General features: G+C 35.7%; 2 protein-coding genes across 2 annotated transcripts in view; both read right to left on the bottom strand.

Moving 5' to 3' along the window:
* Positions 1–15732, bottom strand: part of LOC106071962 (probable imidazolonepropionase) — a 207720-nt gene that overhangs the window by 120819 nt on the left and 71169 nt on the right. The window lies entirely within an intron of this gene.
* Positions 2768–13940, bottom strand: LOC106071960 (protein MCM10 homolog). Its single transcript, XM_056027391.1, has 9 exons — positions 13517–13940; positions 12068–12163; positions 9475–11681; positions 7667–7787; positions 6832–6995; positions 6268–6381; positions 5297–5448; positions 3621–3663; positions 2768–3241 (listed from the first exon to the last, which is right to left on the bottom strand). Exons 1-9 carry the CDS (start codon positions 13527–13529, stop codon positions 3128–3130), a joined length of 3024 nt encoding a protein of 1007 aa, XP_055883366.1. The 5' UTR covers positions 13530–13940; the 3' UTR covers positions 2768–3127.

Below are 15732 nucleotides of genomic sequence, written 5' to 3'. Positions count from 1 at the left end.
ATTATTATTATACCATTCTTCTGGCAGAATGAAATCCATTCAAGCCTTTGCACGACACAGCACCACTAAACCGTAGGAATACATAAAAAGTTGCCACTTAAGACCAAATCCACCACTTTCACAACATTAGTTTGATAACGAAACTTTACACGGAAAATGTCTGTTATTTTCGAACATGTTGTCATTCTTGTAAAACATATTGTACTGGAGTAGTTAGACAAATCAATGATCAATTAGGATGGCTGCCTGGTCGTGCTGTAAGCGCTCTGGTCGTCTCGATGGTTCCGGGTTCAAACCCTGTCCGCTGCCATCCCCCGTCGTCCTGCGGACTAGAATGGTAGCCTAATTATCTTCAACTCTGAAGGAATATCCGAAACACATAAAAACGTTTTTACAAACTAACATCCGATGTCACACTGAAAGGAAAGTGATGTAGATTTATATCTTTGCATTAGCCTACATTAATAGCCAGCCACTGCAGCAGGCCTAGGCCAACATGTATGCTGAGTAGGTTCAGGTCTCTTTTTTTTTTGTGTACATTTGGGAGAAGGGATATCCAGATAATCCCATCTAATTTCAAAGCAGCCACATGTGAGCAACACGTGACTGCGATGACCAATCATATAAAGACGATAAATCCCATGGCCAAGATGACATATTACATGAATGAGATGATAAAAGCAGTAGGCCTATGTAGTGATAAGCAAAAAAGTTAGGTAGGCATTAATTTCATAAAATTGATTTTTTGTTTTGTTTTCACATGTTTCGGATGTTCCTTCAAAGTTGAAGATAGCTTACTTCCTAGTCCAAACCTCCCGCAGGACGACGGGGGATGGGAGCGAACAGGGTTTGAACCCGGGACCATCGATAGATCTAACCGACAGTCCAGCGCGCAAACCGCACGACCAGGCAGATTGCAACTAGGTTCTTTGTAATGCACAATTGTAAATCAAATTTCCTCACGGATAATACAGAGTATAATAAGACGCCCTTTTTTTTTTAAAAAAAATAAATCATTTGTTGAATTCATATTGTTCAGAATAATTGCTCACTATATTTAGAAACATTATCTTGTATTTATGAACTCAATCTTATAAATTACAGACGTTCCTTCTTAGCAGACGATAATTAGACCCTACGCGTATCCATGAGTCCAGTCTAGTCGTGCATGTCAATCTAACTCATTGGTTTTCCTGGCTGATTCAAGAAACCCGTTCCTAGCTCTAATGGAACTAGGGAAGTTGTGGATAGTCAAATGCATAATAAAAAGAGACTAGTACGCATCAAATGTATTCTTTATGTACTAGAGTAGTTGATGAACTTGTGAGTAATGGTCTTTTTTTTTTTGTGCATTGGTTGATCTATTATTTTAGTGTCTCTTTTTTATATAGGCTATAAGCTACAGACGTTCCTTGAAATCTTCAGTTGGAAAGAAAATACTTTTTATAATTGAGTTTATTAATATTATCTTATCTTAAAAATTAAAGACTTACATTACTTCAAAAGAGAAGATAATTACGTCCAAACGTGCTACGCATTTCCTGTGTCAATTGAACCGTTGTATTTTAATCAGTGACTTCAACTCGGCAAAGTCGTTGGTTTTCCTGCCTGTTTCGGGCAAACCATTCCATTCTCTAACGGCACTAGGGAAGAATTTATACGAATTTGTCCTAGCATGTGGAATAAGAAATGTGCATTTATCTTTGAGTATTTAATTAAAATGTTTGTTTGTTTTAATTAGTGCCATAACAAACACAAAGCAGGCTTAATATGTTATGTAAAGGGACATAGAAAAAACTTTAAAAAAAAAAAAAAAAAAGGAAACAAATATTTTAAACAGGTCTTAATGTTTTGGTCTTATTTATGCATGGGATCAGCCTACGCTCAATGGGAACGACCTCTGAAGGAAGAGTGCAGCTCAACTGTCCATGGAGTGACCAGGTGACTCAGGTATGAAGTCATTCTATCATTATAAACTGATGACAAAGAAAGGCCATTGATTCTCGCACTCCAGGGAACTCATGAAGCAAGGCAGAGAGTAGTAGCGAAATAAAATCTCTACTTGTGTAGAACTGATCTGAACTGGCTGCAAACTTGGCCAAACCTGCTATATCAGCATTGCAGCAGTCAAGACCAGAGCCTAAATGCTTCAGTTAACTTTGTAGTAAAGCATGGTTGAATTAGGGCAGCATTCAACCCAGAAATAAGAGATGGTTCTTCACCGAACCTTCCGGCCGGAGGTTCCCCTTCAGCCAGATGATCATCCAATCACATCTGTTATTGTGAGACAGTTCCTTGTACCCAGCCTGGGTTCCCCAATCCAGGGAACGGGGGCCAGTGACTAATCCCAAATAGAGGGTTACAACCTATGATGTACCGCCACTAACTGCAAGAGGCCAATTATCACATCATGTTCCTTGTTAAGGAACAGTATGATGGAGGGGGCTGGTACAAGTAAGCGTTGAAACACTACAAATCGAAACGATACAATGATCTACAAGATCAAACAGAAAATAAAAAAAATATTATTAGGTTTTTGGATGGTACAGTTTGATTTGCTAGTTGGCAAAAGCAAGTATAAAACTTAGTGACAAATTAAACGTCTCACTTGTGTATAGATTCATCGGTCACAAAAATTTATTTTTATTATGATACTTGAATATTTACCACTTTCTCCCTTACTATATAAGATACAAGATAAATGTAACTTTTTTTAGGAATAAACATTTACAATTAAGAATCTGAACTTCAATAATAAAAGGTCTAGTCAACTTTATTCTCACATATCAATAAAATGATAATAAAATTATTTATAACAAGCATAACAATAGATAAATACTGACATAAAATAAATTACTCTCAACCAGTAACATTGACAATATATTAAGACTTTATACATTGAAATGATCTTATCAAAATACTTCCATACAATAGATAAGTCTTTTTTTTTATCTTACAGAAATAAAATTCTCAATCAGGTTCAAGTTTTTTCTAGGTTTACCTTGAAAACACAACTAGTGAGATTAAACTTAGCTCACTGAAACAAGTGCTGAGATACAGTTTTAGCTCACTGAAACAAGTGCTGAGATATAGAGTTTGTGGTCCCCCACCCCACCCCCGGGCCAAATTACTGATCAATAACAGTGTTAAGAAAAACTTTGTTGTCCAAACTGTTGAGAAACTTGATCTCATCTCCTCGTATATTGAGAACCTCTGACTCCAGCTTGGGTCCTTCACGTATCTGAAAAATATTGTTAAAAAAGAATTGATTACAACACATTAATCATTCCAAACTTTGAAAATAAAATACAAACAAAATCAAATGAAACTCTTGTTAAAGCCCATCAGGCTTGTCCACATTTAGGAATAAAAACAAATGGTTAAAGTAATAAAGGAAGGGTATAAAAAAAGTCACTTATAAACAACATTCAAATAATAATTTGGGTGATGGCTGAGCAGAATATAAAGAGGCATTTTGTTTATGATAATACAAATATAGAAAAAAAAAAGAAAACTAAGATTATCACATACCAATGTCAATCAATTAACTAGAACAATGCAGGCATAAATGATTAAAATGAGAACACTTGTATATTTGCCGATCTTTAAATAATTCTTACCTTGTACATAGAAGTCTTTTCATAGGAGACAACTCCACATTTACTGGAAAGAGAAAAAAACAACATTTATTAAAATAAAAGAAGTTTAAAAAAAAAAAAAGATGATTCCCCTTTAAACAGCTAACTGATTGAGTGATTATTTTGTTCTTACTGAACCACTTCCACATGACATGTCTAAGAAAAATACTGAATGTCAAATGGCAAGACAAAACACCAGACACTGAAGTCCTTCGAAGAGCGGGTCTGCAAAGCATCCACACAATCCTGATGCAGTCTCAGCTGCAATGGCCAGGACACGTCTACAGAATGGAAGACCGCCGCATCCCTCAACGACTCTTGTATGGCCAACTTAGCGAAGGAAAGCGCTCACAAAGTGGTCAAGAAAGTGTTTCAGGGACACCCTCAAAGGCGTTCAGCATAGACCCAGCCAAATGGGAGACAGAGGCACATGACAGAGCATCATGGCGTCGCGCTGTGAAAACTGACGCACAGGTTGCTGAGGAAAAGAGGACAACGCTTGCAGAAGAAAAGCAAGGCCAATGACACAAGCTCTAGCTGGAATAACCTGCCCAGTGTGCAGCCGAACATTCCAGGCTCACATAGGTCTCACCAGCCACATGAGGAGGCATAAAACCCCAGTGCTAAGCCCTCAGCCCCCTGTATGACAAAGTGGTCATCTTTTGTTCTCAATAACTAATGAATGATACATTTTTTAACAATATTTAAAAATCCCCCTCCCTCCCAAGTACTGGATTAGCGAATGTACAAGTATAAATCTACTGCCAATACCCACATTCACATTGCTTCCAAACTCCATCCGCCTATAACTTTAGTTAGCCACAATAAAAATCCTTTCATTCACATCGTATAACAATAAATTTGCAGTCATCTATTGGAAATGTTGATACATAGTATGTGTTTGTGTCAAGCATCTGATGAACTTCTAGTGGGACTATTGCAGTTGACTGGATAAAAAAAAAGGTGGAATGGAAAAGCAAAGAGAATCCGACAGACAATAAAGATTGAACCATGTGTGATATTTGTATGTTCAAAAGCAACAATTTTGAAGTGAGTTGGAGTACATTGTTTAACACATTTGATCTCCTGTAATTAAATGTGTTTTCAAATTTTTCTGAAAGTTTAATATATTTGTTAAATAAAATCAAGTTTAGTTGAAAAAAGAAGTTTTCAAGCTTCTATATCAAGTTAATCAAGCAATATGTCTACAAGTGAGTGTTGGACTACATGTCTGTGGCTTTCCGATGCAGACTATCAACAAATGTATTTTTGGAAGATTGATACATGGAATTTCAGCTTACAAGACTAGAAAGTTACTTTTACTTTAGACCTGTGGAGCATGATGGTGGAGTGTTTAAGTTTGGCTTCTGAACACGGGGTCCAATCTTGTCGAAGACTGGATTTGGAATTTCAGGATTTTTAGGGCACCCGTGAGTCCATCCAACTTTAATGGGTACCTGAATTTAGTTGGGCAAAGTAAAGGCGGCTGGTCGTTGTGTTGGCCTTATGACACCCTGCTTGTTAACCGTTGGCCAAAGAAAAAGATGACCTTAACATCATCTGTCCTTTAGATAGCAAGGTCTGAAAGGGGAACTTTACTTTTATTTTTACTTTTGACCTAATATAATGCAGCGGTAAAATAAAAAGACTGGACCAACCTGCAGGCTGCTGTGGGAAATTTTTCTCCAATCACATGCGTCCTGTGCTTGCACTTTTTGCAAACGAAGAATCGTTTCTTTGCTTTGCTTGAGACAAGTGTGTGATTCTCTTTTTTACACGAGTCAAGTGCAGACTGTGCTGTGTAGTGACACTGAGAAAATAAAGATAATCATCAATACAATTAAATAACACATCAAAAAGTTTACGAAACAAATGTACATTCCTTGTTCCACATGCTAGGACAAATTTGTACAAATACTCCTTCTTTCCTAGTACTATTAGAGCAATAGAATGGATTGACATAGGGACAAGCGTAGGACGTAATAATCTTTTTTGAGGTAACTTTTTTTTTTAATGATCTGTGTTAAGCATGCTATGGTTAAGGTGTAAAACCTTTGGCTACTAAATAGAAGGTGTTAAGTTCAAATCCTGGTTGTGGGCAATTTTTGTTAACTTAACATTTATGGAGGGAGTAAAGGATGTTGGCACTGTTCTGGGAAACATTTGTCAATAAAAATAACTTCATAAAGTCCTAAATGCTGCTTGTAAGGTCATTGGTAAAAAACAACAACAACCTGATGCACATTTTGTAAGACAAATTTCCTTATGGACAATAAAGACAATGATTATCATTATCAAAAGGAAAGCAAACACCAAAAAAAAAAAAGACAGAGGAAGAGAGTCAAAAGTGAACTTAATCCAACCCCAGGAAACTGGGCTTATCTGTGTAGACAAAAATATGTCAGTAACACTTCTCTATGGTGACATAAAAATATCTCGGTAACACTGTCTCTATGGCCAAATAAAAATATGTCTTCTATCATACAATCTAATACACTTTTCATCCAAGACAATAGTATTATGTCCCAAGCATACTTATGTTATTGTATCATTTCATTTAGATGAAACAGAGTTCTGGTTCTTGAAGGTAACTACTGAAATCAGTCACATATATTAAATAGCTTACTACCTGTTTGCATGTGACAACTGTAATCTCAATAGATGTTACTGTTTGTAACTTTTCTTCCATTCTTTCTTTCTTTTCCAACTCATTGAAATAAACTTCTTCTCTTTCAGCTTCAGCCTGTATTTTGTTTTAGGAAGAAAATAGATCATAATGTATTTTTAAATATGCATAAAATAAAAAGTGATCAAATGAATGGGGCACGTTAACAGAACAGTTTCACAGTGTCAGATAACAGAACAGTAATAATGAAATGATGAGATTCGGAACAAGATCCCATTGGCTATTCAGCTCGATGACAAACAAAGACTAAACCTTTATGGCCATATCAAAAGTTCTTCTGGACTAACAAAAACCTTTCTTCAGGGAATAGTACCAGGAAAAAGAAGAGGCAGACAGAGAAAGCGATAGGAAGAATGTAAGGGCCTGTCATTAAGAGATTCAAGGCAAACAGAGAGGGATAAAAAAAGACAACAGACAGATCACGTGTGGTGCCCCAATAATTCAACAGACTATTTTTTTTTGTATTACATAAATACTACAGTTGAAAAGAAAAGCTAATTGCCTCACCTCTGCTAGTGCTCCTTTGTGCTTAGATTTGGCTTTAAGAATTTTTTTAACTTCCTCAGAGTTGAGGTCCACATTACCCAGAAGTCTGGGTTTTTTCTTGGGTGGTTCAGCTGCCTTATTTCCTGGCAAACTTAATGAGCTGGTTGATGATGGTAAGTTTTTGTCTGCCAAAATTAACATATGTATATATATATATATATATATATATATATATATATATATATATATATATATATATATATATAAAACAACAAGAACATATTAGATGGAATAAGTAAATGTAATTCAGCTAATTAGACCATAACAGAATGTGATAATAACCAGCTGATCTGATAAATTGAACAGATTCCGTTAGAACATGATTTTGGCACTTAACAAATTGTCAAAATAAGCAGCTGGTCCAAGTAAATGGGATATATTGTAACTTCAAAGTCTCTTTTCACATTTGTAACTGTGAAGAGGTTTAATAACAACTCCTTTATCCTCATATGTACTGTAACAAGGTGTCTAAATCAGGCAGTACTCTACCATTATTGTCATATTGTTTCCATGCAGGTGAAAGGCAAATCAGGCAAGGCAAATCAGGCAATTCTTGAGTTTCTATGTATTTTTTTGACAAAACAAACATTTAAAATATATTATTTTCCTGTGCTATGTTTTTTTGCAATTTTAGGTATCAATAATCATTTATAATTCATTGTTATAACAGCCAAAGAGCCTAGTCATGTTTTTCTAAAAACATGTCACATTTTGGATATTCACTTTCAACTTTTAAAAGGATCCTCAAGAATATAATTAGCAACTAAGTTTATAATTCTACCAAATATCAACATACCAGTGTCCTCAGAAAGCCTCTTCCTGATTTTCTCAGCGTCAATGCCTTCTGTTTTTTTCACAGCATTTGGATCCTCCACTTTGAGACCACCTTTACTTTTAATGGTGGCCAGAGCTTTTAACTGTAAACAAGAAATCATCCATCAATTAAATCTTAATAAGTAAAACATTGTTGAGGGTTTATTAAATGAGTTCAATTGTTAATGATGAACTACAGTGGAAATCTATGCATCTTCTTTTTCTTACTTTACTGTACAGAATCAATGCATATTTTGTCGCAGCACGTTGAAATTGTGTAAACCACTCCATTATTGGTTAAAGAAACATCAGGTAAAACCCTAAACTTTCTATATTCTGTAACAAATGGGCAGCTTGGTAAGAAAAAAATATAGAACAAAATATTTCAAAGAAAGTTCCAAGGAAAAGTCAAGAATTAACTCATTCTCTCCTAGTCGACGATACCATCGTTGAATTGACCCCATTAAATTAAATTAATGTTTAATTTTTTAAACTTGACTTTGTGTTATATAAAAAAGAGCATCCATTCACTTTTAATTCTATACCAAATACAACATTTTATGATAAACAACAAAACAATTGAAGCTTAATCAAGACAGAGTAGTGAAATAGTAAGGAGCTTAATGAAGAATTCCTTAAAATATGTGGAAAAATAATTACGGAGAGAAAGAGTTAAGTAATCCTCAAGATGTCTATTTAGAAGACTTCATCTTCCCCTATCCTTTAGTCTGATATCCGTTGGGGCACCACACACGATCTATATAGAAGACTATAAAATAAAAACAAGACAAGATTTTAAGGTCATTGATCATTGGTGTGGTCATTGAATAGTAGTTATGGGCCATTGTTTATAGCGCATTTTTTTTTATATTGATAATTTTTTGTCAGTCAAGGTGCTTTAATACTTGTAAAAATGATTTATAGTATTCTATTGGTACCTGGCAGCTTGCGGCCTCGGACACAACAGTTGGAGGTTACTCACAAAGGCCATGGGATACACATTTGAGACCAAAAGAAAGTCCACTGCTGAGGACAGACGCAGAAGGCGAAAAGAAAATCTTAACTGACCACCGTCAAACAATGGTTATGCTTGCCCTGGATGTGGCAAAATATGTAGGTCACAGCTAGGACTGTGTAGCCATGGGAAATACTGCATTCCTCATTATTCTTCGCAAACTCGAAGACAAGCCTTATTAGTATTATTATTATTATACAAGTTAATTACAGATTTTTTTACAACATGTTCATTACAAATTTTATCTATTATTCCATAATAATATTAAATTCATAAGTATGGTGAATGAAACTACAGTTTCATTTCATATATTTATATATATATTTATATATATATTAAAATGAAATGGAATCTTTCTCCAACCATTGAAATAACCAAATAGAAGATATTTACTGAAGTTACTGCTCTGAAATTTTTTGAAATGAATCACTTATTTTGCAAAGAAAAATTATTTTTTTTATTAAATTACTTTTTTTTAACTCATTGACAAAAATATTTAGAAAATGTAATTTGTAGCCTACATAATGTGAAATGTGCAAAGCATGAAATACTAGTAAAAATAGTCAGTGATATCTTCAAGGGGTTACAATAAAGATATACAAGATTAACTCATTGAAAAACTAAATGTGAAACAAAACCTTATAATCCTCCTGTTCTTAACACTTTAACCTGTCCTGTAAAATACATGCAGTCTCCAGAGGATTGATGGTTTTAGTTTGTTCATCGTAATTAAATTCAGTCATTAACAAATTTTTAAATATAAACAGTTACTTTACCTTAGTTCGATCAGCTACAGTTAATGTTCGGCTCTTAACATCAAGTGAGATCTGCTGACCAGAGTAAAAGCCTTTACCTAGCTTAGGAATTTCCTTCAAAGGGTCAGTGATGCTTTCAACAGCTGTGGCAGACGATGACACCTGACCACTGGCCAGCAGAAGTTCTGATGCTTTTTTCTTCTCTGCCAATTTCCGCTGCATGACCTGTCTGTGCTGCTTGATGAGGTCTTTGGCGGTGATGCTTTCTACAGCTTTGCTTGGCAGGGGTGTGCTTGTTGTGCCAGGTTTTCCCTCATTCTTCTTTAAGTAGGCCACAAGATTCATGGATCCCGGGCTGGGAATACTAATTAAGTCCATAAAAATAGCCTTATCGTCGTGCACAGATGGCTTCACTGTCGTAGGCTCGGACTTAATATCACTGATAGTAAGAGTGTTGACTTTCTGCTGCTTTCCTTGACCCAACAGGTTCTGTTGGAGTTTTTTAAGAGTGATTCCATTTTTTTTCTCTTTTTGGCTGCTGTTTGGGACGTAGGTGTTTCCGCCGTAAATATATGCACAATCTTTGGCAAAAACCTTTTTTTCAAATGACTTAGGTTTTATACCATTCACACTGCCATGGAGTTCAAGCCTTTTTGAGGACACCTTTCGGTATGCAGCAGCTACATGATATGAGCAGAATTCTCCATACTTTTTGTTGATGAACTTAACACATTTGTTGCCAGTCTTGGTTCTGGCTGCGCACCAACCCAAATCTTTGGACCTGCCCATGATCATCAGTTGATTGGCATTTTTTATGGTGAAGGCAGGCTCGCTGTTATTTTTCTCCATGGATTCCATGATGGATGGGTTGAGAACTCCAACTACTGTACCCAAGTCTGTCTTCCACAGATGTTTGTGCACTTCCCCAAACAGAAAGAAACTCACAGAGTTTTCATGGTCTTCAAGATCATTCAGCTTCCATATACAATAAGGTTTACCGGAACTTGAAGACTTGGCATCTGTTTTGCCCACTATGACAGCTATTGTAACCCAATCGCCTTGCAAGTCTGGAGTTTTCAGCTTAAGATGAATTTTGGAAACTCCGACTAACTTTCGGCCTTCCATTCGCATTTTCATTAAGGACGAGGAAATAAGAGGATTTACGATTCTTATTTTAGAAAACTCATCAACGTACACTTTTTCATTTTCCGCCACAGGCGCTGCCGCTTGTGCCTGGCTAGTAGATGACGTTTTACACTGTAAAACATTTTTCTCCACCTTTTCTTTCTTGTCTAGCATTTTGTTCACGTACCTTTGCTCCTCGGCTTCAACTTTACAAGTGGATCGCCATGACGTGGATTTAGCACCAAGAGGCTCGCTTAGTTCAAACTTGGGCTGATGAGCTTCCCGTTTCTTCTCAGAGGAGTGCATGATCCTCTTAATGTCACGGCCGGCTTCTGACAAATTTCTTTTATCTTCTCCGTCTAACCCTTCCCAGTCACTGTCACTATCGCCGAATAACTCCGCCTCCATTTTACTTGGCTTTGACTTGGGCATCGGGGCTGCCCTTTTCAGAGGGAGAGCTTTTTGATTTTTAGCTGTCTGGGAAGTTTGGGTCAAAAAACAAGGATCATCGTCAGAGAGGAGTTTGAGCTGGTTATTATTTCCTGTATCACCGATGGCTTTCTCTGTTGTGATGTTGGTGGATGAAGTTTTCTTGGAGGACTGGGTTTCAGAAGGACTCGTACTCAGTTTAGTGCTTGCTACACTGCTCATCCTCTCATCACATTGGACAGGGGTTAACTGAGACTGCTGCATCTCAAGCATTCTTTGAAGCTCCAACATTTTAGCTTGCATCTTTAGCATTTCTTCCTGAATAGACTGAGTTGACATGATCCCTGGCATTACAGGCTTGACTTGACTAGGCTCAGGTTTTATTTCATTACTGGTAGAAGTGGACTCTTTCTGAACCAGTTTAGGTGCCGATGTTTGCACTTTCGACTTTGAAACTTTGACTTTAGAAGCTTTACCCTTCTCCTTGTCACCAGATTCAGGTTTGATAACTGATGATTTACCGGACAGGGCCATTGTCACAGATGTTTTAGTCTCTGTGGCACCGGAAATATTTTCAGTCAAACAACTGATCGCTTTACCTCTGGAACCTAGTACTGAACTTTCCTTTACATCATCTTCTATCAAACTTGCAAGAATTTCTGATTCTCCAGGACCTGTTAAAAAATAAAAGACAAACAGACAATATGTTAAGAAAAACCAAACAAATAAATAAACATCCAAATTGTGTAATTTATTTCTGATTACGTAAGCTTAAAACATCTACAAATATACTCAGCAGAGAAACTATAATTGTTGAGTTGAAAGTGTTTGGTTGTAGAAGATTCATTGTTATTGATTTTGTTTTTTTAGTTTTTCATGTGTAAGAAAATGTAAAAAATATAAAAATAATGGTATATTAAAAAGTTTGCTTCTAGGTCAAGCTACAAAGATTAGTTAATCAAAGAAATTGGATATCAGGTGAAGTAAAAAGAGATAATTATGAATGTGATATAGTTATGAATAAATAACTCGTATATAAATAACTCATATAAAAACGTACACGCTACTCCGGTCTTCATATCTCCAGCTTTGTCGTTGTCCTCATCACTGCTGTCTGAGTCAGCATTGAGAAAATCTTGCAAAGATTCCAAACAGCCTGTAGATGTATTCATAAATAAGTTAATACAAACCATACCAAGATGTCACTAACATGTGAGGTGTCAGGCTGAGTGGCATTAACCACTTTGCTACCGAACAAGGGGGGGCTCAAGTTTGAATTCAGACTAAAGCTGAATTGTGTTTGCTGCTTTAGGCGGCACAGAATCCTTCTGTTTGATGCCCCGTCCCCACAGGTCCACTAAAAAGAATGGACAATAGCAAACTTAGCATGGTATAGGATGAAAGATTCACTATACTTAAGTAATTTTTAAACAAATAATTTTTTTTTTAATACAATAAAAGTTTCTTTTAGCTTTACTAAAAATGACAACAATTTTCTCTTTACATTTAGGCTAAACCTGATTACACTAAACAATGTAACATTCAAATCATTCATTTATAAATATCTTTTGGCCACTACTTTCCTTTTTTTTTTTCTATCTTATATTCTTTTCAAGTTCTGCTTTAATTTTAGATTCAAGATGACGGAATGGATGTTTCTAGTTGTGCTGTGTTCTTACATTTAGGCTAAACCTGATTACACTAAACAATGTAACATTCAAATCATTCATTTATAAATATCTTTTGGCCACTACTTTCCTTTTTTTTTTTCTATCTCATATTCTTTTCAAGTTCTGCTTTAATTTTAGATTCAAGATGACGGATAGGATGTTTCTAGTTGTGCTGTGTTCTTACTTCAAAAGTTACATTTTGTGCAATTTTTGTGTACCAAAGGTTTGGAATTGTCTATCCATTAAGCTCAAACAAACAACAGATATATTCAAAAAGAGCATAACCTGTTCAAAACCGATTTAGAATAGCGTCTTAAGCCTACACTATGTTAGTTAACAGCACTATATAAATAAACTTACTAATATTATGATTTTGATTAAGATCTTTTTAATGTAATGTGTAATGCATAATTGTAAACACAGTTCCACAGCAGTTACCAGTTGGGAACAGGATGCAAATATAGCTGTCCAGACAAGATGTCTCCATTGAAATCGGTCCCCCCAAAGAGCCAAAAGTTTAGTTAAGTCTCTGCCAACTATTACATTTATAGATCTCCAAAAACAAGACACATTATTGTCATTATATATCTATTATAAAACATAATCAATCTAATAGATTATAGATATAGTGCCTATTGATAATTGAGGCTATAAACTATTGACTATTGCGTTAGAATGTAATATTTACAGTTTATGCAGTTACGTTAGTACTAGATCTAGGCTATTTATATAAGCCTATATCTAGATCCTATTTTTTTTATAGATTCTAGTGACACTGACAGTCAGTAGACAGTACTGCCTACCTACTGAGTGAGGCTACTGCTCAGAGTCATACTCACTATCAGTATCCATCTAGTATGATCTACTCAACTGCCAGTACTGGCCTGGATCAACAGACAACAGCCGAACTGGATGATGGATCTATCAATCTATGATCTAGTCTATGATCTAGATTAGAATTGATTAGTCTGATAAAAAAAGACTGATTAGATCAGACCATCACTGACACTGGGCCCTGGCATCATCATGATTGTCATAATCAGTACTACTGACAGTAGAGATAAGAGATGACTACTGCTAGAAATAATCTAGATCTAGATTATTATATAATTATAGTTGAAATCTAATTAATTTCTAATCAATATTATCTTTTGATCTAGACTACTAGAGTCTATTAGTATTAGAATATAGACTCTAGATCTAGATCTAATTTCTAAGTCTAGATCTAGATAGCGAAAGAAGGTAAAGGCTTTATTTCGTACTTGTTGAAGATCTATGTTGTTTACAATGATTGTCAAGTCGCGCGTTTTTGTAAAAAACTTGAATCCCTTTGTAAAACGAAACAAACAAACAAAAAATTCCTGCACACTAGACTTTACCCACAGACCTATATATATATTATACTACATATATATACATATATAGGTCTGTGATTAGACCTACGATTTTCCCCGTCCACTCCCTTCGATAAGTTATCTTATCTTATCTTATATAATACAACAATACTCTTCCTATTTTGAGGATTGTGTAGGGCAGGCTTACAGTATGTTCACCATTCTAGTTTTCTTCAAACTCAAATCAAGAGAATATATAATCCAAAGTATAAATCACAATGATAACTTGTCAAGCATTAACTAATATAGTTGAAAAATAGTAAAGGAGATCAATAATATATTGCATAATAATAATAATAATCAAATACTGAATGCTTAAAACAATGGCTATGTGAAACAATGATCAACCTAACGTGAACAATGACTGACCGATTGACCTCCCCTGAAGTAAGTTTCCCCTTTATATAGTAGCGTATATCGATCTTTCTGGATCCTTGTCGTCAACAATAGTAGGCCTACCTGCTCTAAGATTCTACATTTACTCTACCTCAAGTTTATGCAAATTACTGTTATATGAAAGGGTCTGAATGTCCAATGAAAGAATAGATAACTGTGACTTTTAGTGTGAAAATCCCAAGCAGATTATAGTATTTGGAATAGATCTTTCTGTTCTGTAGATGTATTACAACACCCAGAAACATTTCATTATTATTTCATCGGAAATAAAGTGAATGAAAGTGAATCCTTTCTAAAGAATATTTTTTATTTGTCCAAATAATTAATATGCAAAAAAAAATATCTAATTTCCCTAAACATCTATTTAAATCAAAGCTATCAGTGACAACGCCGTCCTCCTACAAGCTCACTAGTAAAAGAACGCATTCTGCATGGGATAATCCTCCATTTGGGATAGATGTCGATCGTAGCACTGCTGTCGAACGATAAAGTAGTGTTTCTATACCACCAGAGCATGGTTATTTGATGTAGTCTTGTCAGCGTATCCCCATTAGGAAGTGAAGATTGAATCTTTCGAGTAGCAATAGATGTTTCCTTCAAAGCACCCATGTTTCAGAGCCATGTTTCAGTGTGATGAGAACCATTGCTTTATAGTAATAGTTGTTGTCGGTAGGCGAAGATTCTGAGACCTACTTCGCCATATTTACATTTGGAGGCGACCTAAATCGATATTCTTAGACGAACGGCTGTCTATTTCTTTAGACTGGGACGCATCGTTGGACACTTTGTAATGAATATGCCTGAAACCAGGGTCGGACTGGGTATCAAAATCGGCCCGGGCATTACCATATAAACCGGCCCACAAATGAATGGCATGTCATATCATGGGCGTAGCCAGGAATTTTTTCGGTGGAGAGGATGTTTTTCTACCCCCCTCTGCAGTATATATATATGATGTAATTAATCTTGATTACATTCTGACCTTTCATTCTTTCTGGCGTTTCTTTTAAGCCTAAAATATGTTATTCTTTTAATTAGTAGAAAGACAGTGCACACCACCAAGGACAGTTAGGAAGTCTGGGGGAGCGCTGTGACCTCACCCAGCTTCGCCCGGGATCCAATCATTATTTCCGTTATTGTAAGCTTTAAAAAATGAATATTCTGAGGTCTCTACAGTGCAAGTAGCTTGCTACTCTTCCGCTAAAAAATTTAAAAACTCTGCTATTCACTGCACTTAATTATTGGAGTCCAGCGACTGGTAAAAA

This window comes from Biomphalaria glabrata, chromosome 4 (assembly GCF_947242115.1).
Source record: "Biomphalaria glabrata chromosome 4, xgBioGlab47.1, whole genome shotgun sequence".
In the NCBI taxonomy this organism is placed as follows: domain Eukaryota; kingdom Metazoa; phylum Mollusca; class Gastropoda; family Planorbidae; genus Biomphalaria; species Biomphalaria glabrata.
This window is presented reverse-complemented; position numbering and strand designations above follow the sequence as displayed.

Coding starts and splice junctions, on each gene's coding strand:
- LOC106071960 (XM_056027391.1), bottom strand. Junction 6,996..7,666: donor GAGGCTTTCTGAGGACACTG/GTATGTTGATAT, acceptor TAATTTTGGCAG/ACAAAAACTTACCATCATCA. Junction 3,664..5,296: donor TTTCCCACAGCAGCCTGCAG/GTTGGTCCAGTC, acceptor TTCTCTTTCCAG/TAAATGTGGAGTTGTCTCCT.